A 22,026-nucleotide genomic window follows, 5' to 3' on the forward strand; every position below is an offset into this window, starting at 1 on the left:
AGAGAATTTATAAAATAAATCCTAACTTAGCCCTTAAGTAATCTAAATAAATATCTCCTCCAAGATATTTATATATAAATATCTCAAAATATCTCTTTTCAAAATATCTTCTCCAAAATATCTTTTTATTTATTTATTTATTTTATTATTTATTTATTTATTTATTTATTTATTTATTTATTATTATTATTATTATTATTATATTTTTTTCTTTCTCGGGGTCGGGTTACTACAAAACCACCATCCCTCGAAGGAATGGTCAAAACCGCGGAAGTAACCAAACGGTGCTTCAACTCCTGAAAACACTACTCACAATCATTGATCCACTCAAACTTCACCCCCTTCCTCGTCAAATGAGTCAAAGGCCCAGACAACTTAGAGAAACCTTCCACGAGAAAACTACAAACCTCATGAACACTCTTCAGCCTCACCTAGTCAACCACAGCTTCAATCTTGCTAGGATCAACTGAGATGTCGCCCCTAGACATCACATGGCCTAAGAACGCGATCTGATTCAACCAAAATTCACACTTCTTCAGCTTGGCATATAGCTTCCTTTCCCATAGGATCTGTAGTACCAACCTCAGATGATTCTCATGCTCTTTCGAACTCCTCGAATACACTAGAATGTCATCAATGAACACCACTATGAACTGATCTAGGTACTCATGGAAAACCCTGTTCATCAGATCCATGAACACTGCCGGAGCATTCGTCAACCCAAAAGGTATGACTAAGAACTTATAGTGGCCATATCTGGCTCAGAAATCCATCTTCACCACATCTTCAGATCGAACCCTCACCTAATGATACCCTAACCGTAGGTCGATCTTCAAAAAGACTTGCATCCCCTACAATTGGTCAAAAAGATCATCGATACAAAGCAACGGGTAATGATTCTTCACAGTTACCTTCTTGATCTCACGGTAATCAATGAACATATGCATCGAACCGTCCTTCTTCTTCATAAACAAAACTGGAGCTCCCCAGGGTGAAACACTTGGTCGAATAAAGCCCTTGTCTAGTAATTCCTCCAACTGCTCCTTTAATTCCTGAAGTTCTGCTGGTGCCATCTGGTACGGAGCTTTAGAGATCGGTGCCTTTCCAGAAAGCAACTTTATCGCAAACTCCACCTCACGATTCGGAGGTAAACTGGGTAAATCTTCTGGAAACACATCCGAGAATCTGCTAACCACTCGAATATCCTCGAGCCTTAACTCATCCCGCAGTGGTTCCTTCATACAAGCCAGGTACCCCTGACATCCGTTCAAGAGTAAACTCCTCGCTTGTAGTGCCGATAGAACCTGTGGCGTTGAGTGCACACACGATCACACAAACTCATACTCCTGCTCCCCAGGAGGTCTGAAAACTACCACCATCCCACGATAGTCAATCACAGCATAACTGGAGAACAACCAGTCCATCCCTAATATGACATCAAACCCCGACATATCGTATACTACAAGATTCGCTGATAGCAGCTTTCCTTGAATTATCTCTGGGCAGTTTTCTAACATCCTCATATAGAATGATATACTCTCAGATGGTGTAACTACAGACAACTCTTCATTCATAACTCGGGTCTCAACCCCACATAGTTCTACAAAATTAGTAGATATAAAGGAATGGATCGCACCCGAATCAAATAAAATCGCAGCTCTATTTAAAAGTAACGTCAAAGTACCTGTCACCACATTCCTCGAATGCTCAGCATCCGTTGAAGTAAGTGAGTATACCCTGGCCAGAGCTGTGTTCGTCTGGTAAATTCCCCAGGATACCTGATTACTCCCCCGATTCTGACTTGGAGCGAGCGTACCCCTCTTCGACGCATGAAAATCTCGAGCCATGTGACCTAATTGGCCACAGTTGTAGCAGTTACCCCCAAACAGTTGGCACTCACCGCTATGTCATCTGTGGCACCTGATACAACAATCACTAGACTAGCTCACCTGAGAACCGGGGCCCTCGGTATTATGACGATAACCCGAGCCATTGCTCTTCTTCTTCCATGATCCATGACAAGATCCCTACTGAGAACTAGAAGGTATCGACCTCTTCTTCGATTCCTGATCCGCCTCATCCTTCCGGATGCCGGTCTCGATCACCGTGGCCTTATCCACCAACACTGAGAATTCACGGATCTGAAGCATACCCATTAGCCTGCGGATATCCTTCCCCAAGCCCTTCTCGAACCTCCGAGTCTTCCCGTACTCACTCGAGATCAAACACTGTGTGAAATGGGATAGCTCTACATACTGAGCAGCATACCCCTGCACCATCATATCTCCCTGTGTCAAAGTAGAGAACTCATACGCCTTAGCATCACAAGTGGAGGCCGGGAAGTATCTCTCAAAGAACACCTCCTTAAAACAGCTCTATGACATCTCTCAAACATCGGCTCTCGGTCTTCTTAACCCAGTCCTCAGCCACCATCGGATCAGGTCCTCCAAAAAACGTCGGAGGGTGCATACGTGTGAACCTCTCGATGGTACACCCCGCAGCAGTAGGAGAGCGTTCACTTCTCCTAACACTCCGCTCAATCTCTTGCATCACCTACCTCATCAAACCCCGAGGCACTGAAGTAGACTCATCACTCACAATCTCTTAGGAGCCACTCTCTAAGTTATTATCATTGGGTTCCAATCTGAAAATATGGTAGAAATTTATTAGCACTCCTACAAGTACAGTTAACGCAATTATTTACAACTAATTATGTTAACTACTATCTCGCAGGTCTAGGTCTATCCTATCACACTAACAGGGAAGTCATCAATGATTTGCCATGATTTTATTGAAATCGTTATTCCAGGAAAAACATGGAACACCGCCAACGAGTCCCTGTCTAGCAACAAAACATCCCTCGACCTATTCTACCCATTTCCACATCCTATGCTCTGGTATATACACATAGCTACTCCTAACCAAATCTACATAACCTAACAACCTGGTTAGCTCTGATACCAAGTTGTCACACCCTAAACTCGGTAATGGGACCCAAGGGTGAAATAGTAACCTAACATGTCCTTGTATCATACAAAAACCAATGATACAATACCATATGAATGAGGGTCCGACCCCGTGGGGTTCCCAAGTACCCTATACACATTCATATACATTACAGATACACAACGGAAAAAGGTCTTTCTATACATATATAGTACCATACCAGAGTCTATACAACAAGAGACTAGGCTCCATAACATAAAACATAAACCCGGGTGCCAACCATACCCCAAAAATGACAACTTGAAAACAAAAGTCCTAGCACTTACACAAGCGCTATCCGAAGTACACCAACCACTACGCTCCCAACTAAAGGACGCTAGTTCCAGTTACTCTAAGGACCTGAAAAATATGTACGTATAGTAGGGGTGAGACACATCTCAGTAAGGCAGATCCAAGTTATATCGGAGTGTGACATTTGAGTGTTATCATGACATAAAACATACACAGTTAAATGCAATTTTAGTATTTTCACAAAATAGTTCCAGAATAGTGCATCACACACACACACACACACATAATCAAACAACCTGGTATCATCACACCCTTCGGCCTGAAGCCGGCCCGCATTACACGGTATCCCTAGCACATGGCATAGCCCCAGGCTCCCATGGCATCGTACTAGTACAACTGGTGGATCCACACCTTTCGGTGATCAGCCCGTAAGGTTCACGCCCTCGGATATAGAGTCAGACACTCTTGCCAAACATGGCAGCCGATAACACACGCCCTCAAATATAGAGCCGAACACTCTTTCAGTTGCTGGAACAATTCGGAACCCAGTTCCTATTGCATTTCAACAAAACACAACCATACACACTTATATAACCAAACAAATCACATCCATTTGGCAATCTAAAATCACGGTTTTAAAAATACAGTTTATAACAAGTCAAGGCACAACCATCTCCATAACACAATATATAAAACATAATATATTCACGGTTTTCCAATAAAACTAGAGATGCAACCCAATGCCTCCTTTTTCCAAAAACTGTAATATGCAAAACCCATAATTTTACTTATTAGATCCCCCCAAATGAGTAACCAAAATGCACGCAGAACCGCGAACCACAGTTCTACCGATTTCAAAAATAACCGACATAAACAGAATCCCCTTACCTTTCCCCGAACAACCAATCCCAAACTCTACGGCTCCTAAATAGCGAATCAAGTTCTCAAAACCTATAAAATACAGCACAGAAAGTACTCACGACTTCGTTCTACTCTACAAAACTACTGAAATGGAAATGAAAATCGAGTCTTACCTCGATTTTACACCAAAACCTGAAAATGCCCTGAACGAAGATCCGATCCACAAATCTTATAGAGAATCCTTCCTTGGTCCTCGTGGTAATGTCGGATCAACGATTTTAGCAACGTATGACGAAGAAATCTAGAGAGAGAGAGAGTGCCCTTCGAGTTCTAGAGAGAGAGAGAGAGAGAGAGAGAGAGAGAAGATTTTTAGTTTACTTAGCTTGGAAGTAATGAAAACAGATATTTATAGCCCCTTTGATTCGGCCAATCTCATCGACGAATGGTGACTTCATCGATGATCCAAAGTAAACAGCTCATCAACGAAATGGTGGCCTCGTCGACGAGCCTAAGATTCCTAGTTTCTTGAAATCTCTTGGCTTCTCCTCGTCGACGAGCACCTAAAATTCGTCACTAAGTAATAAAGGGCCTTCGTCGACAAACTCTGGCTTCGTCGACGAAGCCTGCTCAATTACCTTATTACCCTTCTTTTTATTAATTAAATCCATATATCACGATTCGGGTTCTTACAGTAGGGACAATGAAATCCTTGGGGGGTATGCCCAAGGTGGAGACGTAGACTATTTTTGCTGAACCTCGATAAAAAATATCGTGTCTCTCTCTCTCTCTCTCTATCTCATTTATTTTTTTGCACTTGAATTTTCATTTGTGTATGCTTGTTTATTTACTGCTATAACCTACATGCACACATTTGAATTAAATGAAATATGCTGCACTCTTGTATGTTTACATTAATTGGTAAATCATTTTACATATACACCTTAAAATTTAAATGGGATATGACGTGACATCTGTATGCTAATATTTAATTTGTTATGAGTGCCTTATTGGTTTTAAATATTAGCATACCAGATTAATTGGGGGAATTGAGACTACTTAGAAAGACCCTAAGTTTTGTAATACTAATTGCAAATTTAATTTAACTTAGGAAGAATTTTAAATGCTCAATTCACCCTCCCCATTTGGAAACACACCATAACTCTCAACATTTTTGTACAATTTCTCAAAGAGAAGAGATCTAAGTTAGATGGAAAGTCAAGACAATGTGGTTTCCTAGGTTATGGTCATGAAGTGTTTGGTTATAGGTTATGGGATCCTATTGACAAGAAGCCAATTAGAAATAGGAATATTGTGTTCCTTGAATATCAAACCTTTGAGGAATTTGACAAGAAAGCACAAAAAGCCAAAATGCACGTTGACGAAGCCTATTATTCCTTATTCTAAACACTCCTACTATAGTGAAACATAATTATGGGGGAGATGGGTAGGAAGATGGTGAAATTGATGCTGATGAGCCATTAATGAATAAGCAAGTCATAGAAAACTAGATTTTGCAACCTCTTTTAAAACCACTAGCAGGTACATCTACTTAGAAGATCGACTAGAGAGCATTTCCAAAATCTAAAGTATTACTTTAGGGACTATGTGAATTTCACTAATGGGGTAGAACCTAAGCGCTTTGAAGAAGTTATAACTTGTAATAAGAAGAAAGAGTGGTTGAAGGCTATGCAAGAAGAGATGAAATCACTAGTTGGCAACAAGGCCTATAAGTTAAAAAAGTTGCCTAAGGGCAATCACTCAAGAACAAGGGGGTGTTTAGGTGTAAGAATGATGGAAATAATTCACAAAGTAGGTACAAGGCGATATTGGTTGTTAAGGGATTTGGTGAAAGGTAAGACATTGATTTTGAGAGAATCTTTTAACCCATGGTCAAGATGCCTTCTATTATATTGATTCTTAGCCAAGTTCGACCTTGGAAACTGAACAACTAGATGTGAAGACTATTTTCTTACATAGTAACTTATAGGACAAAATCTACATAGAACAATATGAAGAGTTTGAAGACAAAGATAAAGAGCATCTTGTATGCAACCTGGAAAAGAGCTTTTATGGACTGAAAAAAAACTCCATGAGAGTGGTACAAGAAGTTTGAATCTTTTTTATCCCAAGATGGGTATGATAAGAATTCTTCTGATCATTGTGTTTCTATTAATAAAATTTCTAGTGGTGATATCATTGTTTTTTTGCTTTATGTGGATGATATGTTGATTGTCGGTCAAGATGTTGAGAAAATAGCTAACCTGAAGTAAGAATTGAGTAAGTCATTTGTAGTAAAGGACTTGAGGCTGACAAAGCAAATTATTAACATGAGAATATCTCGTGATAAGTAGTTTAGGAAGCTTTGGTATTCTAAGGAAAGGCACATTGAAAAGGTCTTGACAAGATTCAACATGAGTAACGCAAAACCAATGAGTTCTCCACTTGCAAATCACTTCAATTTAAGCTCTAAACACATTGTCCTATAAGTGATGGAGAGAAGGAGAACATGGAAAAGGTTCTTTATACTTCTGTTATTGGTAGTTTGATGTACGTCATGGTATGTAAAAGGTCAGATATATATAGCTAATGCAGTTAGTGTAGCAAGTCAATTTCTTTTTTATCCAAGTAAATAATATTGTGAGGTGGTGAAAAAATGGATGCTTCAATATCTTAGGGGTACATCTAGAATTTGTTTATGTTTTGGTAATCGCAAGCCTCAGTTAAATGGTTTCATTAACTCTAAAATGGCAAAGGACGTTCACTCCAAAAAATCAATATCTGGGCATTTGATAACTTTTGCAGGTGGCACAGTGTCATGGCAATTAAAACTGCAAAAATATGTTGCTTTATCAAGTACAAAGGTTGAATATATTAGTGATATTTATCACTGAAACTTCAAAGGAGATCCTATGGATAAAAAAGCTTCTAAGGGAGCTAAGCATCAAGCAAGACAAATATGTGTTGCATTATGACAATCAGAGTGCAATTCATCTTAGCAAGAACCTGAAATTTTATTCGAGGTTGAAGCATATTGAGGTGAGGTATCACTAAATTCAAGATGAACTAGAGATGAAATTGCAACAACTTAAGAAAATTCATGTAGATAAAAATGGGGTTAACATGATGACAAAGATGTTGGCTTAGACGAAGTTAAAGTTTTGTAGGGTGGTCATAGGTCTTGATCAAGACCTTTCCTTGAGAGTCAAAGGGGGGAGATTGTCAAGTCGTCCCTCCTCATGTGCCATTAAGAGGACTAGAATGGCAACTTTGTAAATAAACAATATATATATATATATATATATATATATATATATATATTTAGTATGGTTGTGGGTGTGCATGTGGAGAGGGATTCATAAGAAACAAATGAAAGGGCCAAGTGGTTGCTAGCAACAAAAGGAGGAAAAGGAGAAGTGAGGAAGAAGAAACCACTTAGGTGCTTGATCGAATGACGACAGAGACTCTAATTGACTTGAAATATTTTTCTATGTGATGAACATGATAAGGGTTTCAACTTGATCAGATTTAATTTGATTATGGTATTCTTCACCAGATTTTTGTCCTTTAGTTTGGCAAGAAGTATTTTATTGATCTCTAGTTCTTGTTGGTGAGATCGGTTCTGAGTAAGACTATTTATAATTTATTGCATTGTTGTTGTTATTGAGTCCTCTTTAGAATTTGTGGACCCTTGTATTTTTCTCTTAATATTTTTTTTTCTATTTGAGGTTTTCTACATAATTTCTTGGTGTCTTGTTTTTTGGGTGTTTTATTACTTCACTTTTACTTTTTGATTATTTTTAAGTTTATTTGGTGATCTAATTATTGTGTTGGGAGATTAAATTTTGAAATTGAAATTTAGTGGATATATTTCTAGCCATTTGCTCTATTTTATTTGTGTATGGTAGTAAAGCCTGTACAAGGATTTTGAGTAAGTTCAATTATTCCGGTATCTTTTCCTACACAAAATATGTATTCATATTAAATTAATAAAATTATAAAAGCTCAATTAAATCTCATAAATAATATTACATATTAAACTCCAACTTGACTCATTAAACTACTTGAGTATCCTGAAGTAAGCTGAAACTTAAGTAAAATTAAGCTGTAAAGTGAGCCAATGTTGCAATTAACCTCAACACATTAACACCCATAGCTCTGTATCAAATGAATATTCGTAGCTTAGGAGCCATGATTTTGATTTTATCTGCCTATTCATACTCTTCTGAATCCATGCAAATCATCGCTAAAATTTGATGTCTGGAATTCAAAATTCAAAATCTTGAGCGATGATTTACTTGGACTCAAAAGAGTTTCATCACATCATGTTTGAAATAAATATTTCCATAGTTACTGGGAAGATAATATTTTATAATGAAAGGACTGCGTAACAGAGAATATATATAGCTCTTTAATTTAATTTTACCGTTCGTTCAGTATGTTGTATACAGATCGTCGTCTCTCCCAATCTTCGCATTGATTGCAGTTCCCTCTTCATCTCCCCTACCACTCAATCCATCCATGTATAAATCAAAACCCTACCTCTTCTCTCCATCCACCATCTTTTTTCCCGTTTCTCATTCTTTAGTACTTTTTCTCTACACTTGCTCCATCCATTATCAATCTACAAATCAATCAATAATGGCTGCTCCCTCTCTCAAACTCCTGCTCGTTGCACTGCTTTTGGTCGCATGCAGCGCCGCCACCTCCGGGGCCACGCGGCAGCTGAACACCGATCCGTCGGCGACACCGCCAGAATCCCGATTAATGCAAGCGGACAACTCTTCCTCCTCTGACGACAACAACAACAACTACTGCTGGGACTCGCTGCTTCAACTCCATCTCTGCACCGGCGAGGTCGTCCTCTTCTTCCTCAACGGCGAGACGTACCTGGGCCCCGCCTGCTGCCGCGCTATCCACGCCGTCCAGCTCCACTGCTTGCCTTCCATGATGGGCTCCCTCGGCTTCACCTCCGAAGAGGGTGACATCCTGCGCCGCTACTGCGATGCCTCTGTCTCCGGCCCCCTCCAGCCTCCACCTCCCCCGCCGGAGACCGTCGAGCCCGACGTTGATGTTACCCATAACTTGATCCCTTAGCTGCAATTTAATATTTATGGCACTTCCTCGTCTCTCTATTTCCACTAATATGGCAGTTGGATTTCTCTACTGTGAAACCCTTCAACTTGATTTGGAGGTGAATAATGAATGTGCCATTTTTTAAATTCCTAAAGACAGATTATGTTTTGACGCTAATACATACAACTGGACTGACACTATCTAATTGCATTTTCGTTCAATATTATTTCCGACATCATATAACATATGAAATAAGTAATGTTGTATACTCGCATTTTGAATCAAAAACTAATTGCTATTTAAAAAAAAAAAAATCATTAAAAACTGCAAATCGAGCAATCAAATGCTTGACTTGTGCTTATATGACATAACCGATCAATAAAAAATACTTTCAATACTTCACCCTTATCATATATATCGTACATTACTTTATTAGATGAAATCATATTAGTCCTAATGCATCAATATTCATTAAATAATTTTTCATTTATATATATTGGATTTAATGCTTTACGCAATTCCTTCTTATATTATCAAAAGCAAAAATTATTTTATAATGTGCTTAAGATATTGTGTAACGACCCGAAGAACAATAATATTTAAATAATAAAGAGAAAAAAAATGGAAACAGTAACAAAAAGAGGCAGCTGACTTCGTCGACGAACGTGAAGGGTTCTTCAGGATCTTGTTGACGAGGTCCCGTATCGTCGATGAGAAGATATCGAAAGAGGATTTTTGGGAAGTCTGAAATTCGTCGACGATGGTGTAGGTTCGTCGACGAACTTTTTATAAGACTCGTCAACGAGATGACGTGCTCGTCGACAAATCCCACAGTAGCCTAAATCCGGGTTAAATGCATAATTTTTCAACGAAATTCTCTCATTTTCTCTCTCCTACGGTTTCTCCTCTCTCGCTCTTCGATTTCGGTTTCGTCGTTCATTGGATCGACGATCTGAGGCCACAACGACGCTCCTGGAAAAGTTCTCTCCAAGTCTTCCGGAGCGGATCGTCGATGGGATGAAGTTGGATTTCATCCCAGATTCAGGGTAAGACCTTTTTGATAAAATTTGACTTTATAGCAGTTGTAAGAAATGTTGTAGACGAAGAAATAGTAATATTTTGTTCTTGGATATATGATTTTCAGGGTGTTGAGTGGAGAACCCTGCGGGTGTAGGACCCGTTATAGTAGGGGATTTTTAGTAGGAATCAAGTAAGAGAAATATGTTATGTTAGGCAATTCTAGTATGTTTTTAGTATAAATTATACGTTATTATCATATTATTATTCACAGCAGAAATTTACATAGTTTATCAAGTATGTTTAATATACTTCAAATTAATATGTGGCTTGAGAATATAAATATAATACAGAATCATGTTTTACAGTATTTTTCAGAGTTATGTTTTACAGAATATACAGACAGTGAATATGTTTTATAGTAATTACAGAATACCATGATTATACAGTTGATACAGATACAGTTTACAGTACCATGACATATAGTTTTACAGTTCATTTTAGAAATACAGTTGATACAGATACAGTTTATCACAGCGTCATGGTTAATACAATTATTACAAAATCATGGTAAAATAGATAGTTGTATATAAAGATGTATTATATAGTATCAGACCCTGATGGACATTATAGATACAGTTTACAGAACATGGTACCATAGCTATATACAGTATAGAGTGCAACCACCTATTCAGATAATATATGGTATAAGTTGATCGCATAGAGCCCACGAGTGGACAAGCTCCCTATCAAATATGGGTTGAGGATGGCTGATCAGAATGACGAAATATAATGGTTTAACCTGGTCGGCCAGTTAAGTTAGATCCCGCCTACGGGCCGCACAACTTGTCATGAGGGGTTAAATCATGACATACAGTTATCCATTCAGGGAAGTTTTCAGTTATTATTATATATATACAGTTTTACTGATACAGGGAATATATGTATATATATATATATATATTAAAAGTATTATGTATAGAAAACTAAAATACATATATGTTAAGCAACATAGAAAAGGTGGTGGTTATATTATTTGTACTATATTTACAAATTCAGTTATACATGATTATATAAAGACAGATTTTCATAGTATTGTAACTCATTTGCCACATACTAGCAATAACATATTTCGTCTTACTAAGCGTCGTCTCATCCCATTACTTTAACATTTTTTAGGTGATCCAGGTAGGCGAGCAGATTTGGCTCGCAGATAGAGGGGCTTCAGTACTGTTCTGTCAGTAGAGTGAGTATTTTTTTTAGAGTATTTATGTATAACCCTAGCCCAGTTGAGGGTATTTTGGGAAACAATCATATATATATATATATATATATATATATATATTTTGGGGACACGTTTTAGCACTCTGGTATTGTATATTTTCTTGATTGTGTTTATAAGGATTCCGCTTTTTACTGCTTAGGTTGATGGTTTGATTTAATCTAGTAGGTATCAGAGCATTATAAATCTTACAGTATAAAAAAAAAAAAAAATCAGAACTATAAAATAATTAGTAGGTCATTACATATTGAATATGCATAGAATTTTTGTTAAGAAAAAAATCTTTAAGCTCGGATATGGTGTTGTGCACACATTAAACAAAGGGAATTTAATACTAGGTAGGCAGCTATTTAATTTAGCTCAATTAAATATGAGAACTAGTTTTCATAAAAAAAGTTTTTTTTTCTTAAAAAATTATCAAATTTGATAAATAATGATAATAAAACTGCTGAAAACCTAAAGTATTATTTGATATATGTAAAAAAATATTAATTATAAATACTTATGAAATAAGTGATATTATATGCTTACTTGTGTTATATGGATATGTAATATTATATGAATTATATGATTATATTTCAACATATATCTAATATATCATAGTATGTAAGAAAGTAATATATAATTGTTAAATTATTTTAATGTTTTTAATTGATATTGTCTAATTAATATTTTATAATTAACAATTAATTAATTTTATTTTGTAAATTTTTTTTAATATTTTCTAATTAAAAATTGACATTTTTGCTTAGCATTTTAAGATATTTTCTATTAAATTCCATATATTTTAATCAATTTTTTTCGAATTAATAACTATAATTTTTAATTTTTAATAATTAAAAATAAATTAAAATTTTTAGTTGACATTTTAAAAAATTTATACTTAAAAATTCATTAATATTTTTAATTATTGTTTTTAATAAAAATTTAAATATTTTTGAATTAAAATTAATAAATTATCTAATTAAGTTTATCAATTTACTTTTTATTATTTTATAATTAATAAATTAATTAAAATTCATGTCATTTTACATTTTATTGAATTTTTTAATATTTTATAATTTTCAAACTAATTGCATTTTGATCATAAATTTTAATTAATCTTTTAACTATTTTTGAATTAAAAAAATAGTTAATAGTTTTTTGACTAAACATTTTAATTAATATTTTTTATTAACAATTTTGATATTTTCTATTTAATAAATTAATTAATAGTTTTATATTAGACACCCCATTTTGTCCAGTCATTATATAGCGAAACTTTTGGAGTTTTTAATTGTTATTCTTTAATTTTATTTTTTTGCCATCTAAGGCCTTTGCCAAATCAGGTCTCTCATTTCTCAAAACTTTGCTGTGTTGAAATGAAATTGCATTCTTGGGGATCTTTATACAAATTGTTCTACATTTTGAGCATCAAAAGCACAACCTTTTTTTTTTTAAGAATATGCAAAAGGAAAAAGAATTTGTTCTTCGCTCTTGGGCTACTTCTTGTTAGGGCTTTCTTCATCACCTACATACACAAGATAGGGTTTCAATGTTAGTATTGTTAATCAAAGCAGATTGGGCCCAATTTGGGCCAATTTTATAATTAAAATTCGGTGTGAGCCCACCTTAAGCCTATTTTTTTAGAGTAGCAGCCTTTTTGGGCTTCATTTGAGCAATTAAAAGGCCAATTATGAGCCCAAATTTTGATTTGCAACCCAACTTTGGGCTGAGGGTAGCAAAAGAACCCAACCCAACAGCCTCACACAATTGTTTCCCTAAATGCCCATTTGATGAGAATTGCTGATATATAAGAGATCAAGAAATGAGCTCTTCTCACCAAGATGAGCATCACTCATAAGCCCCTAAAATGGCCATATGATGAGTACCGTCTAAAAGGTCCTCAAAGATGCCCACTTAATGGTTTGGATCAAGCAAAAAATGACTTGGTAGAAGCCATTTATGCTATCTGTAGCTCAAGTGAAACGACTTGGATGGTACCATTGTAAAGGAAAGTGGCTCGAGCTATTTGAGATTGACTCAAATTAAGTCATTTGATGGGATCGTCAACTTGGACCAAGAGCAAGGAGCTCTTGTGATAATTGGTCCCGGAAAACCCAAAACCCATCTTACTTCAATTTCTTCCAAGTAGAGAGCCAAGAAAACAAATTAAGCTGAATTTCTTGATAATGAAAGGTCTCGTGTAAAATCCAATATACTCTCGAATCAAGAGATAAATTTTAAGACTCGAGAGCGCCCGGGAGGGGAGGGGGGGGGGGGTTAAACTAATATAACATAAAAATATGCTCCCTGTTAACATCAACAATGTTATGTAGAAGACCAAAAAAGAAGAGAAATCAACCATAACGTTCCCTAGTAAATGTTCGTAGTCGAAATCTATCTCTCACCATCTTAATAAATATCTACTAAAATAGAAATCAATGAAGACACATACCTAGTACCTATAAGAGGGATATTGTAAGAGAAGTAAGGACATCTCATTCACATCTATGTTCTTACTATTGTAAATGTATAACCTTTCAAGATCCCTTAATTTAGGCATCGAAATAATTTCTTAGAGTATACACTAGGTTCTCTAAGTCATTTTCCCTTCATTCTTGGCATGTGATCTAGGTCGTGATTAATCCAAAATCTTCCAGATAAATTTTGACAGCAACATACATTATATTTTAATAAAATTTAAAATTTATATTCTAAAATAAAGATTACCCCTACATATTTAAGTCTCACATAGATGTGTAAGCGATTTGACAAAGGCGGCAAGAATAGGAGAGGAGAACCTGTCACGGTCCAAAAATCCTACATTTGCCTTCATATTTAATTGCCTTCTATTCTTTCCTTCCCACGTCACCACGCATGGACTGCAATACAAAATACAGCTAAAAATGACAAACAATATGTATTGGAAGCTTTGAACAATAAGCCATCCTGCCTATTTGTAATATATGAAATGGCCTCAAAGTGGTTATATATCATTTGGTCAAACTCAGAACTTACATTCTTTTCTGAGAAAGTTATATTAAAATGCCGCCAGGAAGCACGTGTGACGTTCATTTTTTATAGGGCTGGTGTGTGGAGGCGGAGAAACTATATTGGGGCTGGAGGCGGCCAGACTCCACCGCCACCAGATGCCTCCGCCTCCTTGACCATTTTAATCCCCAATGCTTTTGAAACTGATAAAAAATATCAAGAAATTCATATATATTTTTATGTTTAGATATTAAGAAAAGTAAGAAAAAATAAAATATATATATATATTTTTTGATTAATTTTTAAAATTTTAATCATATTGAGAACTTATTTATTGAAAATTTTAATTAAACTTGAAACAAACTCAAATCAAATTTAAAAATATTTGTTTAAATTTTTTTTTTGATGAGTTGGGAACTCCGGTCACCATCGTACCACTTTGGACACAATAATGTGACACCAAACCTGAGGATGAAAGTCACTCGCCCATTGACGCACCCCTACTAATTCAAAAGGGTAATCTCTTGAAGGAAAATCGAACTCGTGACCATGGAGTTATCAAAGTTATAAGTCGCTCTTACTACTTGAGCTAACTCAGCTGGGCTTTGTTCAACTTGTTCATTTATGCAAATAAATGAGTTGCGAGCTCTTCTCAAATTGAACTACCATACTCATAAATGGCTTGATTCTCTTAAAATTTTAGGTTATCTGAGAGGACCGACGTAGTTCTTCCATTAGGTTCTATTGTCCAATATCAGTTCAAATAGTGGATCTAATATGGTAGGATCCACATATATTCTAATCGTGGCTACTGTTTAATTAGAATGATTTCATTAGATAGGAGTGTCTGATGGAAGGACCAACATGGTCCTCCCGGCCCCAAAGGACCTAATTTTTTCTCCTACTCTATGACATGAGAAATGCTTTTAAGAGTGGTTGGTTTGCGGCATTTTTAAAGATTATCGGGAATGTAATTTCCATAGCATCTTAGCCCAATGTTTGTTTTGAGTATGAGAATCTGACATGACAAATATGTTCACATTATTAGGAACGAGAGAATTTCCATGAAATATGAGCATACTATAAGAGTTTTATTCCCATAAAAATCCTACTTTTTGGACCAAATTGCTCTCACTTTTTTGAATTTTGAGTAATAATACCACTAATCACACTATTATTATGTTTAAATAAATAAATTATTATAAAACAAAACTTTAAATGAGCAAAAATAGTAATTAACATAAAAACTAGTTAATATTTTAACTAAAATTACTAATTTAAAATATTAATAAAAAAATTAATTAATATTTTCATTAAAAAATATTTAAAATGTCCATTAAAAGTGTTAATTTATATTAATTAACATTTTAATTGACATTTGTAATTTATTAACAAATAATAATATTGTTATTGTTCTATAAAACTTAATATAATAGTTGATACTTAGGCACGATATATATTGACCTCAATTATTTTGATTAATCTATTATTAAATGTTAAAATTTTTTAAATTTGTAATTGTTAAAACTTTAGATATAGATTTAATTAAGTACATATTCCTAGTAGGTTTTGTTATAAAAATACAATTATTTTCATATATTTTTTACACACACATTAAAAGTTTTAATGGTCAACTTCTTAAAATACCTAGTAGAATTCCTAAGTTAAATTAAACATTAACCTTATGTACAATCTTATAACTCGAATCAAACAAAAATATTCTCATAAGGTTCCCAAGAATGAGATGTCTAAGAATTTCACTGCATAAGAATATTTTTTATGCTGTGAACCAAACACCTCCTTAAAATTTTATTAAGAGATGAAAAAAAACTCTTACTAATAATGCCCTAAAGGTTTTTTACCTTCATAAAACTAGCTTATTGACTTTGTGCACGTTAGTCCTATCGCTAAATTCAAACTTTGAAACTTTGACTAAACAAGCTCATTCCAAGATAATTTCAACTTTTAAACTCACTAAATTCTAGTAAGTCTAATTCAATATCATTAAACGAGCTTATAAACAAGTCTCGCAAAAACTTACGTATTAAACGGGTCCAACTAATCCTATAACCAAGGGCCGGCTCAACATTTAGGCAACTGAGGTGCTTGCCAATTTTTGGGGCCCCCAATTTTTTTTTAATATAATAATGTTAATATTATTTATAAAATTCTATTTGATGAAATTAATTTTAAATAAAAATAAAAATTAAATAAAATATTAAGGACTCTTAATTAAATTATTGTGTTCGGTGAAATTAATTTTAAATAAAAATAAAAATTAAACAAAATACTAAGAATCTCTAATTAAAATATTCGTCTAGGGCCTCATATTGTGAAGAGTTGCTCCTACCATAACCTAGTGAACATGTTTGTATTCAAGTTCAGCTAGCTTATTAAACGAGAATCAAAATTAGACTGCAAACTTGTAAAATATTTGGTGTGCAAAATAAAATGGAGAAGAAATGAAATTGAAATTTGAAGAAAATGAGTTAATCAATTCAAGTGATCGCGAAATCACGTAGCAAACGCTCGATGGCTGCCACCCACAATACGTGGTGTGACACACTCAGCCTTTCCCACAGCACAACCAATTAGAGTGCGCGATGCAGAGGATCCTTATCTCTAGTTCGTTGCACTAAGGGAGAAAGACATGCAATGCACTAAAAATGAAAGGAGAGGGAGAAGGTACCAATTCCAAAGCAAAAGTGGAAAACTCAGTAATAGAATATTATTATTGTTATTATTTTAAAATTATTTTTTGGACCATACAGATATTATTTATTAAACCAAAATGGAGAGAGTAAAAAAAGCCCTGTCAAACTTCTGCATCTTTGACCAAATTTTATTATGTCGCGTCAGCGCATACGCCGACGGCACACGACAATTTAACCCTCTTGAATTTTTTGGTTTTCCTCTGCATAATGCTGTAATCATTCTCCTACTGCTTCACCTCTCTTTCCTCATTTCATATTATTACCCTCTCTATCTATAGTGTCTGTATGGTTAATTAATTAGTAAATAATCATCTATATATTTGAAGGGATCTTGATCCATTCTCATTAATTGTCTTCTCTGTCTCGCTCTCTTCACACAGCACACAGACAGAGTTGGCACAATATACTACAATGGAGCAATGCAGCTACTCTTCCTCATCATCTTCAACCTATCAGCTGCTGCAGAAAACACAGGAAGACACTATGAAAACAAACACGACTTCCTCATTGTCAGCAGTACTGCACTCCGTCCGGAAACCCCTGGCGAAGCACTGGAAGAAACCTGCCATTGCGCCGCCGCCCCCGGTTCCGGCCAGAGTCTACAAGGTGGAACCCAAAAACTTCAAGGACGTGGTGCAGAAGCTCACCGGCGCACCTAAGTTCCAGCCCCAGCGGCGGTTACAACGCACGCCGCCTCCTCCCCTCGACCTGATTCCCACACCCCCATGCCCAAACAACATAATAGATACTCGAGTACCACCGCCGCAGCCCCTCCTCTCCCAGCCGACACCGTTAATTTCTCCGGTGTACCGGGATTTGATGTCGGAAACGCTGGAAACAAAGCCATGGAGGCACTACTCATCGGAAGCAGGAGGTTGTCTAATGAGTGGGAACGGGAGTGGGAGCCCTCTCGGTTTTGGGAGCCTGAATTCGCCATCTTCATATGCGTGGTGCTTCCCACTGTTGAGTCCGGGAACTCTGTCCATCTTGGAGCAAGGCACGGTTTAAATGTAATTAGCAAAGCTTTTCCTCATCATGTCATTTGGTGGGGCAAGTAAAGTTATGTTCAATAATTATTATTCCAATACAATGCCATTTCCACCACGTACATAAACAACCGTACATGTTTTTATTTTATTTTATTTTTTTCTGAGTTGGGTTCATTATTTTGTGATCTGCGCATACGTGAGAAGGGAAAGTGATGGGTGAATGAATGATAAATAAGGAATAAGAGGATTAGAAAAATAAAATGAGAAAGAAACTATATTTCAACAATTATGAATAATGGATGGTCAATACATATGGAAGCAATGATGGATGAGAGTACTCCATACACGTGGGAGAGGAAGTTGATGAGTGAATGAGTTATGAGGGATTAGAAAAGCCAAATGACAAAGAAACTATATGCATACACTCATGAATAATGAATGGTTGATGAATGATAATAATAAATGAGAGGATTAGAAAAGTAAAATGAGAGAAAAATTATATGCATATACTTATGAATGATGGATGGTCAATGCAGATGAGATGAACTTGACTATTGTTAATTTCATTTTCGAATTGATGTTGTCTGGATGGATCCGAAGGACTTGTCTATAAATTATATTCAATATGTTGAAGAGTGTCAAGCTGAAATTTGAGCCATTAAATGCAATTAAGATCAAACCGCTGCAAGTCAGTTTGTCATTAAGGCCAACTCTGTAATTTTTCAGTCACTTGTATTTTATTATTTAATCTCCAACTCAGGTTTTGGAGTTTTTTCAACCACACAAAAACAAATTGTGATTATTCTGGGGAGAGGGGATTTGGAGAGAGTCAGGAGAAAAGAAAAAAGAGATACCAAGAGAGTTCTTGGCGGAGAAACAAGGGTTAGGGTTTCTTGGGCTGATTCTTGGAGGAGATCAAAGAGACCCCGCAGGTTTGATCTGTGTATTTGTAAATCATTTTCCACCATTAATGAAAGCTGGTCCTAGGTGAGGTTCCTGCCGTGGATGTAGCCCTTTAAGGCCGAACCACATAACTCTCTTGCGTTGTTTTCTTGTGGTTGATCTTTGATAGTTATCTTGTGGGATGTTTTGTGATTTCTGTACATTTCATTGTTGTTGTTCAGTTGAGAAATATTTCCTGATCAAGCTTGGGCACGAATAAGCAAGTTTTAGTTTTTTGTGTGAGGTTGCTGATCTGATGTAGTGATCCGAACCCAGAAAATAAAAATAAATAAATAAAGGAAAGGAAAAATAAGAAAAATGATGGAGATGGTTTGGTTCAGCACCAAATTGTTAATGGTTTCAGGCCCTCTCAGAAAACCGTCGACGGTTTATACTACTGAGACTTTTTAAAAACGGGGACACCGGGGCAAATCGTTGACAGTTACAAGAAATTGTCGATGGTTTCACGCGGGGACAACTTACCTATAAATAGATGTTAGATCATTTTTAAAAAAAAAAAATTTACTCCTCTCTCTCTCTCTCTCTAAGTTCAGAACCTCTCTCTCTCTCTCTCTCTCTCTCTCTCTCTCATCCCTCATGTGACTCTCTTTCACTTCTATGCTCAACTGAAGCCGCTCTTGCTTCCCGAGCATCTTTCTCTTCTCTCTCGGGTAGTCAGAACAATTTCGGTGGCTGTTTTGTGAAGCTAGGGTTTCCATCCTCCGCTTGTCTTAGGCATATTTCCAAGATCAGGTAAGGGAAATAAATTATACCAGCTTTTTTATTAAATTTGAACCGGTTAATTTTATGTATATAAGCTTGTGTATATATATGTATATTTTCTGAACAGATTAGGCATTTGAAAACAATGGTTTTGATTATAATTCATATTCGGGGAAAAACCAATGTGACTGGGGTGTGTTAGTTATTTACAGTATGTAACAGTATGATTAACACTCAAATAGTGTGGCATGAGAATAACTCTTCATAATAAACTGGTTGTGATTACGGTGGTGAATGGTTGATATGTTTTGAATGAATTGTTTGTGTGGTTATTCGTATGTATCACAATATAACGTCGGTAGGCCTAAGGAGATCGTTATATTGTCTGGATATAAATCATGATATAACGTTGGCAGACCTAAAGAGTTCATTATATCGTCATTTATATAAATGGGGTAAAACATTGGCTGTCTTGAGAAGTTTGTTTTACTGATATACTATGAATAGGTCATTGGGAAATGAAGCAGTGAAGGTCGATTGGGTGAACTTGTGATTGATCCTGTGTGGTTGAGAAACGTGTGCAGTATCCTGTGTGGATGAGAAACGTGTGCAGTATCTTGTGTAGATGTGTGTGATTGATGTTGGAATGTGTGTGGGTATATATGGTATCAAAGCAAAAGGGCGTTACATGTATGGGCATGTAATCTCCCCAATTCTCAGGAACTTTCACTATAAATATTGGTTATATATGTGTGGTTATAGTATATAAGTGTATTAATTAGCTGATATTGTTGTTGATTAACAAATAAATATATTTTGTGTACACTAAAACTCATCTTCCACACACTGTTACACCCCAGCAAATTATTAACTTTTTAGGTCCTTAAGGTGATCGAACTTAGCAAGGTCCAAAGCGAGGTTTAGTTTTTGATATTGTGAGTAGTTGTAAGATATGAAATATATAAAGGTTACATTTAAATTCCTGGTAATGTAATATATAGTAAATGGATACACTTTTTGGGTTGTATAGAATAGAACTTTGGTATTTTAATAGAGAATGCTTAATTATTTCCGTTGTGTGAATGATATTTTTGGTATCACAGATTGGTGAATGGATCACATAACACCCTGGACCCCACTTGGCGAGTTCAGGGCTTTGCATCTTATTTTTGTAAAGGGATTCATATATAAATAAAATATCTTGTTTTAAGAACTCTAAAGTCAAGTTTTCCACAACAAGTGGTATCAGAGCCTGGTTTTGAGATGGGGACTGCCAAGTTTGAGTTGGAAAAATTCACCGGTAAAAATGATTTTGTATGGAGGATCAAGATGCAGGCCATCTTGGTACAACAAAGGCTTGAGGAGGTCCTTCTTGGAGACAAGAAGGGGGCTTCCACTTCACAAAAGGGGAAACCAGGTTTACCCTCCATCGATAAAGTGAAGCCCGAAATCCTCCAAAAGGCACATAGTGTCATTATCTTGTCCCTAGGAGACAAAGTACTTAGGGAAGTTGCCAATGAGGATATGGCAGTTGGAGTTTGGCTAAAGTTAGAAAGTTTGTACATGACAAAGTCCCTAGCAAACAGACTCCACAAGAAGACCAGACTCTATACCTTTAAAATAAATCTTGGAACATTTATTGATGAACATTTATATGAGTTTAATAAAATTATATTGGATCTTGCTAATATTGACATTAGTATAGATGAAGAAGACCAAACAATTCTTTTATTGAACTCTCTTGATTTCACTTATGATAATCTTAAAGAAACTATGATGTATGGGAGAGAAAGCCTAACTTTAGAAGAAGTGCAAGCTGTTTTGCACTCTAGGGAATTGTACACCAAGTCTGATTCCAAAATAGAGTCAGAGGAATGGTTAAATGTGAGAGGTACATCTAAAAAGAGGGACAAGAGAGGAAAAGGGCAAGAGGTCTAGATCAAAATCTAAGAGCAAAGCATTAAAGTGTTTTTCCTATAACAAGGAAGAGCACTTTAAAAGGGACTGTCCTGAAAGGAAACAAGCTGCCAATGCCACCACCTCTTAACCAAAGGATAAGGCAGCTGTAGTTTTAGATGGACATGACAGTGCTGAAGTGTTAAACATCTCTGAGATAGATTCTGGAAAAAGAATGGATATTAGATTCATGATGTTCCTTCCATATGTGTCCTTTGAAAAACTGGTTTGAATCCTTTACATGTCTAGAAGGGGGCCA

General features: G+C 35.8%; 2 protein-coding genes across 2 annotated transcripts; both read left to right on the plus strand.

Annotated features, from left to right (window-relative positions):
- Positions 1 to 8,736: 8,736 nt before the first annotated feature.
- Positions 8,737 to 9,192, plus strand: LOC131144810 (egg cell-secreted protein 1.4-like). Its single transcript, XM_058093687.1, has one exon. The coding sequence runs from the start codon at positions 8,737 to 8,739 to the stop codon at positions 9,190 to 9,192; it is 456 nt and encodes a 151-aa protein (XP_057949670.1).
- An 8,314-nt stretch (positions 9,193 to 17,506) lies between these two features.
- LOC131161310 (uncharacterized) lies at positions 17,507 to 18,265 on the plus strand. Its single transcript, XM_058116987.1, has one exon. The coding sequence runs from the start codon at positions 17,569 to 17,571 to the stop codon at positions 18,163 to 18,165; it is 597 nt and encodes a 198-aa protein (XP_057972970.1). The 5' UTR covers positions 17,507 to 17,568; the 3' UTR covers positions 18,166 to 18,265.
- The last annotated feature ends 3,761 nt before the right edge of the window (positions 18,266 to 22,026 follow it).

Source organism: Malania oleifera, chromosome 1 (assembly GCF_029873635.1).
Source record: "Malania oleifera isolate guangnan ecotype guangnan chromosome 1, ASM2987363v1, whole genome shotgun sequence".
Taxonomy (NCBI): Eukaryota; Viridiplantae; Streptophyta; class Magnoliopsida; order Santalales; family Ximeniaceae; genus Malania; species Malania oleifera.